The sequence below is a fragment of the Orycteropus afer genome, unplaced genomic scaffold, assembly GCF_000298275.1.
Source record: "Orycteropus afer afer isolate SDZICR_OR568_19922 unplaced genomic scaffold, OryAfe1.0 scaffold00196, whole genome shotgun sequence".
Lineage (NCBI taxonomy): Eukaryota > Metazoa > Chordata > Mammalia > Tubulidentata > Orycteropodidae > Orycteropus > Orycteropus afer.
Genome location: NW_006921783.1, coordinates 3,257,990 through 3,270,760, shown reverse-complemented (window position 1 = coordinate 3,270,760; position 12,771 = coordinate 3,257,990). Strand labels below are relative to the sequence as shown.

Genomic DNA, 12,771 nt, shown 5'->3' with positions numbered 1-12,771 from the left:
GGAACAATGTTTTGTATAGTATGTTATGCCAATTGAGCTTGATGTCCCCTGCGACTATGGTCCCATGCCTGCAGGTTCAACTACTCGGTCGCTCTGGGTAGCTGGCTGTGACCAAGCAGTGACCCCAACCTTGCCCCTTGTCAGCTCTACTATACACCTGGGAATTCTGATCATTCACGTAAACTTATAGGACCGTTGTCTGCCAACCCTATATATGATCTTGGATACACTCCCCATTTAGACATACCTAATTGTTTAGCCTGTCCACCTATCTGTAGGCAAAGTTTTGAGAATTAAATGGGAATGATTTGGAGAAAAACCCACCAAATATTAGTATCATAAAGTGATTTCCCACCTCCCAGACCTGTCTTAGCTATATTTCAGTTCTTGATAGCTAAACTCTGAGTGTTGGGTCCAGATACTAAATTATAGGCAATACATTTTCATTACAGTGCATATGGATATGTACATGAGCCACATATTTACCATAGTTTGAATTTCTAATTTTTGGGCTAAACTAGCAGAGTATATTAAAGCATATTGTGATGTATTATGGTTTACCAAAAAATCTGGGAATTTTTTTTTTTAAATATCTACTGTATGCTGTACTAAAAGTGGGCAGAACTTTGTACAGAAGTTTAGATTAATATTTTTATCCTAGCTTCAATCCTGGCCCTTTGGGGATAATTTGAATATTTTCATGTTTTTCTAATAAAAATAATTTACATCTTGAGGGTATAATTTAAATTTGCACATCAAATATACCTCAAGTTAGATAATTTACTTGTCTGTTTCAGCTTCAATTTGCTGTACAAATCAGTAAGTAATTTGAGAGCCAACTGCCATTAATGTCTTCAGTAGAGAGCAATTAAAATTGAATTAATGAAAGATTAAAAATGATATGAGAAAAAATATGCTCACATTCCTGTAGACATGTTACTGCTTAACAGGCACAGAGAACACAGCCTCGTCATTGGCATTGCTAGAATTCATTTTTAGAGAAATATGGCTTCAATTTAGTATTTAACATAAACACTATTTTTGCATTATTTAGTGTTTTTAATATTTATGTCTCAGGAGGAAGATTGGGCAGTCTACTTCCGTAGTGATACCACCTCGGAAACCCAAGAAGGGGTCGCTACAAGTCGGATCCAACTCAATGGCAATGAATTATTCTAATGTCTGTTAAGTGATAGTACTTAAACTGTCATACAAAAACCTCACTGCTGTCGAGTTGATTTGACTCATAGCGACCCCTCCTTGAGTTTCCGAGGCAGGATCTCTACAGAAGTAGATGGCCCAGTCTTCCTTCAGAGGAGGGGCTGGTGGGTTTGATCTGCCAGCCCTCTGGTTTGCAGTCAAATGCCTTAGGCACTATGCCACCAGAGCTCCCTAGGACATGATAACTTCAAAAATAAGATAGTATGCTCATATCTCTTAGACACCAGCTATTAACTCTGAAAATTATTGAGCAGACTTGTTATTAAATTTTAACACTTAAGTCAGGTTATAGAGAATTGAATGTACTCAAATCTAGTTTTACTTTTTTCCTTACATTTAAAAAATCTTGACATTTGCTTTATTCTCAGTTAGTAAGGCCAAAGACTTTTTGGTACAGTGTCTGATCTGTGTGGCATTCAACCACGTGAATCAGAGTTTAAAGGTTTACATAGCCTTAATATATGATATAAAACATCAGTCTACTCTATCTTGTGAAAATTCCATCGGAAACTTTTTGAGAACCCATAGGCAAGTCATTTCAAAGTGGCCTGTAGGTCTACAGTAAGTGTTTCTGGTTTTTCAGTCTCTTGACCAGTTTTGGAGTTTTTTCAGCTAAATATAGACATAATTGTGACAAAGTGAACAGATTTTATGTGACAAGATTGTTAAAACCTGCTAAAACTTAACGATGATAAGGAAAACAAAAATTCTTAAGATCTGGGTAGAGTAATTTCGGTTGCATATGTCAATAGAAATCATCTTTAATTCAGCATATCCTCCCCCTCACGTATTCTCTTTCTTCTTTTCCCCACCCCCACTCCACTCCAATACAGAACTGCTGCTGTTGGGCTTTGGAGGGGGAGGAGGGAGCCATAGGTGAAGGCAGCTGGATCATGGACTTGTCCTTTGTGACTTTATATTTTCATTCTTTTGCTGCTGAGGAAAGATGAAGCAGGCACATTTCAAAAGAACAGCTGACACTAACCATACATACGTCAGTCCCTGTGTTTCTTTGGTGTTTGTGGTCTTCTTTTACACGTATGTGGCAGAGGTCCAGCTTGTAGAAGTAGAGAGGGAGAGGGCAAGATGGTGGGTGAATATAGATTGGGAATTTTCCAAGTGTACATACCACAGCAACTCCTCATCCTCTTCTTCCTATGCTGGTGAGGCAGTGAATCCTTATTTGATGAAGTAGGATAACTTTTTTGGTTTTCAGATTTTTTTTTTTAAATTGTGATTTGGGTGAAAGTTTACATAGCAAATTCATTTCCCATACACCGGTTCATACACATTTTGTTTCATGATATTTATTGCAATCCCCATAATGCAACAGCTTTCTTCCTACTTCCTCTCTGTGGTTACCTTTTCCCTGTGTCCTTCTTTCCTATACATCCCTGTGCTCTTAGCTAATCTCCCTGTGCAAATACTACCCTTCTGATCTCCCATGGTTGATCATTCTAAGGAATGTACCTACCTGATGTAAATGTTCACCTTATATACCTGTCTATTATTTGGCTGGAAGTCATAAAAATGAGTTCAGTTTCAGGCCTGAATTAGGTGACTAGGGTCGATAGTCTCAGGGTATCACCATTCTCTATCAGAACATTAAGTCTGATCTTTTTTAAGATTTTGAGTTTAGTTCCACATTTTTCTCCCATTCTATCTGGGATCTCCTATTTTGATCCCTTTCTGAGTGGTTGACAGTGGTAGTTGGGCACCAGCTAGTTCTTCTGGTCGCAGGGTCATATAGGTTGAGGTTCTCCTTTACTTGATTAAACCAAACCAAACTCACTGCCGTGGAGTCAATTAGACTCATAGTTAACCCTTGTTGGGTTTCTGAAGCAGTATCTCTATGGAAGTAGATTGCCCAGTCTTCCTTCCAAGGAGTGGCTGGTGGGTTTGAACTGCCAGCCTTCTGGTTAGCAGTCAAATGCCTTAAGCACTACATTACCAGAGTGCCTTTATTTAATTAAGGTAGGATAACTTTTAACTCACACAACTGGGTTACATTGTGAGTAGTAAGAATTTTATTGTGTTTAAACTTGACAATGCTGTTATTTTGTGCAGACCTGTTTACTAGCTTGTCTGGGGAGTGACTGTATTTTGTGATTGTGGGGCAAGGAAATACCTAGAGAGATCTTTTGTTGGATATACTTTATTTTTGCCTATAAAGTATTTTTTTAAACCTTTTGTGACCCATGGGACATATAGTGCCCACCTATGATTTCTACCTCTGGGGTTTGGAGGGAAACTGTTATCCCAGTTTTAGTGCATGCTGCCATCTGGTGAGGCCCTGTATATAATTGTGTGAATCTGAAGAAATGGGACTCATACCATCAACTTCAGCACTAGAGTCCCCTTAAGACATATGTCCCATTAATTGTACCAAAATATAGTACCCACCTACAATTTCTGCCTCTGGAATTTAGTGGGAGACTGCTATCTCAGTTTTAGTGTATGCTGCCTTCTGGTGAGTCCCTGTGTATAATTGTGTGATTCTGAAGAAATAGTACTCATCCCACCAACCCCAATGCATGTGTCCCACTAATTGTACCAAAATCCATATTACCTCAAAAATACATATTTTTTCATTTTGTTTAAAATGCTTACCATTACGGACAACACATGGTATCAGCAAAAAATTTAAAGAAGAAACTAACTTGGTCTTAAAAGGGTTAAAGCTTGTCTATCATTTGTTTGACCAACAAATATTTTCTTTTTACATGTAAACAAACTTAAGTTGGAAAAAAGGTATTACCAGCTCTGTAGGATGTAGAGCTAGTAACATGTTTTTCTTGGTTTAGGTTTGTTTATATACATGTGTGTAGTGGAACCTGTGACAGCTAGAACTCGCTGGGACTGCCTTGTTTTTCTGGGTCTTGCTAGTCTTGACAAGGTCCAGTCTTACCACTTTTCTATCACTCATTTCAGTGGAAAATATTTGAATTTTCTTTTTCTGACAGATTTCTGCCTTACACAGATTCTGGCTTTTGCAGGTTTTATTGGTTACGTACATATATGCACACATACACACACACCCCTCACTCTTTCTTCTAGTTACTATCTCTCCTTTATTTCTGCTCTCTACTTTCTGTGCTTCAAGGCTCAGAATTGCACTCATTGTTAGGAAACATTTTCCTCCATCAACTAGTCTTTTGAAATACAGCATCTTTAAGGTTTTGTTTCATTTTTGTTTGGTTGGTTGGTTTTGGTGTCAATAGAAGAAGGTTTTAAGTTAATCAAGGACTAAGATCAGATTTTCACATTCTTCACAATATATCAGCTCTGTTCTTAGATAATACAATATACACTAAAGAGCAACTCAAGCCTAGCTGTTCTGAACCCTGAGCACTTCCATCAAAGTCATTTGGACTATTTGACCATTTCAGGTGTCCTGCCTGAGGGAGTATAATTCACACAAGGTGGGCTGTATGTGCCAGCAAAGACCTTTCCATTTTGGATGTTTTTGTGGGGAATGTAGAAATGGCTTGGAACCTCTGGTCATTTCTACGTGGGATCACTGCTGTTTGAAGATTGGACTTTCATGTGGTCTCAGTTATTTCAATTGGTGTTTTAGTTTTGTTTTGTTTTTATTGTGACTTAGGTGAAAGTTTACAGAGAAAATTCATTTTCCATACACATTTTGTTTCATGACATAGTCATTCAGTGTTTTTTAAAGTGCAGGATGATCTCCAGTAACATTTTGTTTCTGATAAATGTTTTGTGAAAATGTCTGTAAGTTTCCGTTTGTAGTCAAACACATTCAGCTCACTGAGAGACAAATACTAATTAGCAGGATTTTTTTCTTGTTTTTTTTTATGTTCCCAGCACCAAATTTAAAGAAGGAAGTATCCGAATTTAACCAGTGCACTTGCCTCTTCCATTTGTTAGTTCTTGCAAATGTCAGATGCTGCAATAACATTTTTGGTTTGGGTTTAATTAAATCAGTAAATCTTCTTTGTGTTCAAATATGCATAGCATTTCTCAAATGCTGTGAACAGAATTTCATGACGAAATGTGTGTAATACTGAAGCCTGACTTTGTGTGCCGTTGTATGTAAAATGAGCAATTGTGGTTTTAGTTTACTGTCTTCCAGCCTGGTCCCGTGCAGGCCAGGTAGAGGAAGCTAACCTCTGGTAACACTATTAACAGGCATGCTAATTTCCTGGCATGGGACCAAAATTGGAGAAAAGTCATACTACTTGTATTTAGTGTTTGTTCCTTTGGCTAGCATTGTGCAGCTCAATTTACTGCAAATAAGCAGCTTTAAAAATATATGCTTTCTTTCAGTGGCTCTAAGACTGTTAACTAGTGAACAACAAACAATAATGTGTCAAGTTTTTTAATCTACTGTCTTTTGCTAGTTTTAAACGTTTTATGTCACACAGCCACACGTTTGTTGCTACTGACCCCACTCTTTTCTCCATCTGATTATTCCACTTAACTTGTACTTGGTTTTAAAGGGCTGTCAGCAGTGACTTTCTTTTTATTTTAACTTAGGAGTCATGTAGGGGTGCTCCAGAAAAGGGGGAGAAATGGAAAATTGTGAAATTCCTAATTCTGTGAAAATTAAGGACCTTGTAACTACACATCATTTTGTTTATCAATTATATCTGATTTGTTAGTATCTACAGTAGCATTGCCAATGATTATTAATATTTTGCTTATTTTTATCCATACTCTCTAAAAGTATGATATACACTGTATTTGCTAATGTTATATGAGTTTCCCTCTAATTTTTTGTGCATTTTCCCCCCTTTTCCATGAAGGCCTTATCTGTTTGGAGCGGGGTGTTTTTCCATAAAAGCTCCATGGTGAGTCGCAGTTCAGTCCCGCATGCCTAATTCATTTGCTGTGCTCTCAACTCGTAACTCTGTTTGGTAATTTTGTTTTCAATTGCATGGCCTGATCACAAATAGATGCACTGAATTACTAAACATTTGTAGGTGGGACATGGATGTTGATATTTAAGCTTAAAAATAAAAAAAAACGTTTTTCTTGGTTTTACTTCATTCCTTGAAAAGTTTAGAAACAACACACACACACACACACACATCAATTTTTCTCTTCCTTTTTCTTTCTTTTTTTTTTTTTTTAAAGAAAACCCTAGAATCTCCTTATAATGCAGATGTATATGACCAGACAAGGTCATATACCCAAGTTTAACTTAGTACCCAAGTTTAAAGGAATGAGTATTACAGTGATAGAAGCTCTATACATAACATGCTGAACACTTGAGGACATGATTTATTTTTAAATGCAACCAAGTTTACGGTATACCAAAAATACTCTATTAGTAAGTCTTACTGCTTTTTATTTGGCCCCAAAGGGAAAACAGTTGTATTTCGAATAGCTTAGGTATTTAATAAGCTACATGATAAGGAAATTTATATTTCACATAAAAATTCTTACATAATTTGTTATTTTGAATTTTTAGCACCTATTCATTATAACTTTATTTAGTAAATTCTTTTATAACAATGCATAGACTATACTTGTGTTAAACATTATTATAGTAAAGAAACAGTGTATATTTCATACTTTTATGTTAAGATGTGATGTTCAGAGCCTGGTTTAATATGTTTGGCATAATGAAGAAGAGTCTGTGTGCTGCAGTCAGACTGCCTGGGTTTCAAATCCTAACTCACACACTTATTAGCTATATGATCTTTGGCAATTTTCTAAAAATCTTTTTGCTGTGGTGACACCGACCTGTAGTAGTGACACCAACCTCATGAGTTAATTGTGATAATTAAATGCATGTATATGTAGGTGCATCTAAATTGCTTAGAACAGTGTCAGGCACCTAGTGTTCAACAAATGCTGAATACTATTGTTATTACTTTTTCCATTTACAGGAAAAATTATACCTTTTCTTTTATTTTTAAAGCCTCTTTAATTTAGATCATAGTTTTTACTTAAAAGAATATGTGCCAGAAGAAAGCTTTGGGCAATGTAAGGTATATCAGTTGTACAAATTTTGTCAGAATGCTTAAAAGATCTCTGTACTTATGTGCAGCTTTCATAACTGCTGCTAAGAATTGTTTACATTGTCCTACTCCACTAGGAAAAAGAAACTGCCAATTTTTTCTCTCTTGGACAAAAAGAAGCTGAAAGAGTTCTTTAAGGTAGATTATAAAGTAGACAGACTAATTTAAGCGTTTCTATGCTGCAGGAACATCTAAAAATTTCATTCTCATATAAGACTGGAGTATCAAAAACACATCAACATAGAAATCTCCTTGAAAATGCAGCATCATAGCTAGGACACATATTCTAGAACTATTTAAAAGCAAATTTAGGGTATAAATGAGTATAAATTCCATGAAAGACAATTTAATCTTTATATTTTTTGTTTACCAGATAAAACACATAAGATACATGTATTGTACTTATGAGCTTACAGTGAGGGGTTGATTTTTAAATGACACATTCAATGTATGACAAAATTTCTTTGTAGACTAAATGTAAGATAAATTAGATAAAATTAGGGTACATTCCTTAAGCTGAGTACAAAGAAGAGAGTATTAGTATGTTTAAAGATTGAAGTTTTAGCATAGAAATAAAGATGGAGTAACAAACGTTGTATGTTAAATGAGAAAAGTCCATTCCTTCAACAGCTTATGTGCTCCTTAAATTTAAGCAAAAGCACTTGTCAACTAGAAATGATTTGAGGTTGAAACAAGATTAAAAGAACCAGATTAAAGAAAGGGATATATGAAATATAGTAAACTTTTAAATCATTGCCTGTCTTTTAGAAGACTGCTTTGTGGTTTGTTTGATGCCATCGTTAGCTCCCAAGAAACTCATTTTTAGTCACTTATACTAGACTAAAAAGTCCTCCTTTAAAATACATGACTTCACTAGTGGTACATGTTTTTTCCATTAAGATCTCAATGAAACCTCAAATTAAGGCAGCAAAATGAATATAAATTTGACAACTTCTTCCATGTTGTTTATAAGAGCTTCTTTGTTTTAATAGTTTTTGCTATTTTTCCATGATATTTACTGTTCTGAAATGAGAATGGAGTTTTTACAACTCCTCTTTAAATGTACTTTTCATACAAATATTTTTGTTAGAACTGAGTTTGCAATGTTCATAATTAGCTAACATTTTACGTTTGGTAGATGGCAATTTCTACTAATTCTTCATTCTTCATTTAACTGGTTTTTAGTTATTTAAATTCATGCAGGTTTAGGTGAGTCACTTTTGAAATAGTGTAGGAAAAACTTTTTGGAAAGTTAACTACATAGGACATCATCGCCATTTTCATCATTTTAGACATTCAGGTATAATATAGCCTTTATGATAGTTTAACTAGAATATTTAAGTTTGAATGACTATGTCAAAAAAAATTAAATAATTATACATGCAACATATTTTTTCAAATACAGAGATTTGAAAATTTATAGATTATCATTTCAGTACAAATTATTTTAGCTCAATTTTGGTTAATCAGGTATTTATTGAGCACCTAATGTGCATATGGCATTGTGTTTAAGCTACTGTGATTTGTGAATTGGGCATCATAAGAAAAAAAATATGTATATAGCAGTGTGAGCAAAGACAATCCATCCCAATATATCCCTTACCATAAAGTATCTTTCGGTTAGAGGTAAATTTTAAATAAAAATTAAAATTTACATAGAAAATTGTATTCGAAGTTTTAATTAGCATTCTCTAGAAGTGTTTGATCTATCTATGAATGCATTCAAACTAATCTTGTTCTCTTGAAAATATTTAAAAATTGTATAATTTCATTTATTTGGAAGGTAATATTTATATGTCGAGGTGAATCTTATCTGCCAAACTTACGTAAATCTCTTAGTCCTTTAAGAATAATTTGTGCAAATCTTTGTATGTAGTTTATTAATATCTTGAATACATAAAATATAATGCCTTCACTTTATCTATTAGGTCTCATTTTAGCAGAATAAAATTTAGAATGAGAGAAAACTTCTAAATTCTTTTTAAAAGCTTAAACACAGTGAGAAATGCAAAGGAAGAACGTTTTTCTTCAGCAGGAAGATATAATAACACTTGTACTTCTTACATCAATTTTCAACTATTCTCTTATGTTCTAGAGAAGAAAAGAGATGGTGTTTTTATGTCATGTGACCTCTTTCCATGTTTGTGTCCTAAACACGGCACATGACCTCAGTGCTGCTCTTCATGTCATCTACAGATGCACCTTGTACATCCTACTCTGTGGGACATAGTAAAATGATCTACATGGAGATCCTTTTGCTATTATTTTTAAACAGATCTTATTTTGCATTTTTCTTTCTGTTTGCAGTTGAATACAGATTACTTAATACAGTAAAAATCATTAGGGTAAAAAATGGAAAACTTCAACTGCCTTATGAAATATTTTTAAAGACCTAGCAATATTAATTAATATCCCTATCACTTCTGATATTAGTAAAAATTATTTCACTAATTGTTTGATTAGATAGTTACACCTAGTTCATAGGAAATTAAAAAAGACAAACTCCTGACTTCTAATTTAGCACCTTTGCTTTTTGTGTATTGTTTCTTTTGATTAAATTTTCCTCTGGTATCAGGTGTAGTTAATTTTATGGTCATTATTTTGCATGAGATTTTGAAAGTTCTGATTCATTCTTTAGTTTAATTACATTTTGTTCAAAAGTGAAGAGGATTTTTGAACATGGGGCTATATATTATGTGCTAACAGGTTAAGAGGGAGTCAAGAGGAGGCGTTTTCCACACCATCAGTATCTTTTATCCTCATGTATAACCATTTTCAAAAATATACCCTATAATCCATTTAAATTCTGGACCCCCATATAAATTGCAGTATTATATATATTTTATTGTATTGTATTATTAATTTATATAGTATGATTATTACAAATAAATAAGTGAGGGAAGGCCTCTGCATATACAGAGGAGTTCTTTTTCTACTTGCCAGTGTTCTGTAATGGGTTATTAAGGCTCCTTCAGAGAGCAAAAAGGATAGGTTGAAAGCAGGGAAGAAAAAAGTTTGTTATTGGAATGCTTTCCTAAAAGGATTGGTGGGAATTGCATGAATTTTTTTCACAATAAGAAAACATGATTTACAAGACTACCAATTTTTCTTTCTTCTCCACATAAGTATCAATTTTCAAGGCTTTATCTTTCTTCCAATAAAAGGTTATTTTGAAATAGAAATATTCTGGGGCATTGTGGAAAAGGTTATACATGGTAGTGCCCCTGACACACATTCTTTGAAAAGCCCTCTGCTTTCCCTGCATTCCTGGACTTGGTCTTTTCCAAACTTAGAACAAAGGGCAAATTGACCAAAGTTAACATTTCTTCTTTTGGGTGTGTCTGGTAGAAAATACTGTATTAATGGCATTCTTTTCTTCAAACTCTTTCTCCTTTTTATTCTTCTAAATATGTTTAATGTTTCTATTTTGCATAAATACTATAGACATCCCAAATGTATATTTGATGACAGAAATAACTTGAGATTAAGGTGTTCACCAAATACACTCTATACTCAATAAACATGTCATGTAGCAAGTAGCAGGTTAGTTGCAGGAATGAAAAGTCTTTTGATGACTCGATTATTTAATTTACCATAGAATACTTACTCTCTACAAGATCTCTATGAGTTGATGGCAGCTAACAACAGCAAGAGATAATGAGCATATGTAAAATGATACTGTGTTGATAGAGTTTAGTTCTGTGTTCACAAACAGAGTTAAGTCTAACACTATAAAAGTGTAAGAGATTTTAGCATTTGACATTGGCTGATGTGACTGTAAGCTAGTTAACAGATGGAATATGTTTTTGTGTCTGAAGATGAAATTGATGTCCTGTCTTATTTCTTCTCTTTATTATCATGTTAGAAAGGTGGCCACCTGGTCCGGTAGCAACTATCTTTTAAATCAATTTAGGATTCATAATTTAGAGAAACTATATTTTCTCTTAAGAAATGACATACTTGTTTTCTTGTTGCATACCACATGATTTTTTAAAAAAAGATTTTGAATTTCTTTTTTGCTGAGTTTTATTGTAGATTTTGTTCCTGTGAGGCTAATTTATATATTGTTGTGTCACTGTTCCCTGGTGGTTTTTCTGGTATAAGGAACTGTTGAATGAGAGCAGTAAAAGCTTACAGTTGCACAATTACAAACACCTTTCAAAAAATTCTTGAATGGGTTTCTCCCTCCTCCTCCCAACCTCTCAGAACCCCTCAGTTAAAAATGACTGAAGGAAATTCAAAGATGCCAGTCACAGGAATTTATCAGTTTAATGACAGTAGTAGCTCAGTGATGGAGTAAAGGCTTTGAAAGAAAATTACATTCTAAGGTAATACAACAGAGAGCACCATAATGAGAATGAACAATTCCAGTATCATTGACCTAGACTTTTGTTTGTGTGGAGGGTGGGGCAGAGTTTTCCTTCTTCATGTTAAGTTATAGGAGATGCAACTATGAAAAGAAAGTATTTGTAGAACCATATTTCTTCAGAAAAACTTTTTTCTTTTTCAGCAGTGTCTTCATTCCCTGTCAGTGGAGGTGTGTCTGTACTGGTATTTTAATGAATGTGGCTTACTTGGGAATAGAGAGACTAAAGGTTCCAATCCCAGTGGCCTCTTTGCAGACTTTTTGCTTTCTCTAGAGGGAAGATTCATAACAGAAAGCTTGGGAATTAAGGCTTAGGAAAACTATTTCTGATATCATAAGAAACTGGGAAAGGAGCTCTGGTGGTGTAGTGCCTAAGGCATTTGACTGCTAACCAGAAGGTTGGTGGTTCAAACCCACCAACAACTCTGCAGAAGGACTACTGGGCAATCTACTTCTGTAAAGATTTACTGCCTTGGAAACCCAGTGGGGGTCGCTAGGAGTCAGAACCGACTTTGATGGCAGTGAGTTTGGGTTTTGGTTTTTGAAGGAACTGGAAACTGACGTTATCATAGCAAATTCTGATTTTTAAAAATTAAGTGAATTTTGTGGGCTACAAATAGAAGAGAATTAACATATATTGAGTACAATGTTATGGGTGGACACTGTGGGGGGAGAGTTACGTGCTTCAGGTAATTCAGTAAATCTAAAACTTGAGCTTGCATTAGAATCTCCTAGAGGGCTTGTTAAAGTACAAATTATTGAGCCCCAGTCCCATTCAGTAGGTGTAGGGAAGAACCTGAGTATTTGCAGGTCTAAGAAGTTCCCATGTGGTCCTGCTGGTCAGGGACCATGCTTGGAGAAGCACTATAATAAGATAATCTTTAAAATAACCCCATCAGGCAGATGTAGCTAATTTTACTTTACTCGTTAGTAGTCTGAGTTCTGAGAGGTTAAGTAACTTAAACCAAAGTTGCACAGCTGGGCAAGATGGCGGACTAGGTACAAGGACTGCACAGACGCTCTTCAACAAAGAACAGGGAAACCAATTAACAGAGACACAGAAGATAATCTTGGACCCCTGAGCCTTGAAGGGAAGGATACAAAAGTGGACTAAACCCCAACTAGCAGAAGAATTTGCGTGAAAATACCAAAAAAGGAGACACACGGAGCTGCGGTCTGGCAGCGGACTGAGCA

General features: G+C 35.0%; 1 protein-coding gene across 1 annotated transcript in view; it reads left to right on the top strand.

Annotated features, from left to right (window-relative positions):
* Nucleotides 1–12,771, top strand: part of BCAS3 (BCAS3 microtubule associated cell migration factor) — a 727,666-nt gene that overhangs the window by 332,500 nt on the left and 382,395 nt on the right. The window contains exon 16 of the mRNA XM_042781927.1: nucleotides 5,991–6,035. Coding sequence (XP_042637861.1) covers nucleotides 5,991–6,035 — 45 coding nt within the window. The remainder of the gene's footprint in view (nucleotides 1–5,990; nucleotides 6,036–12,771) is intronic.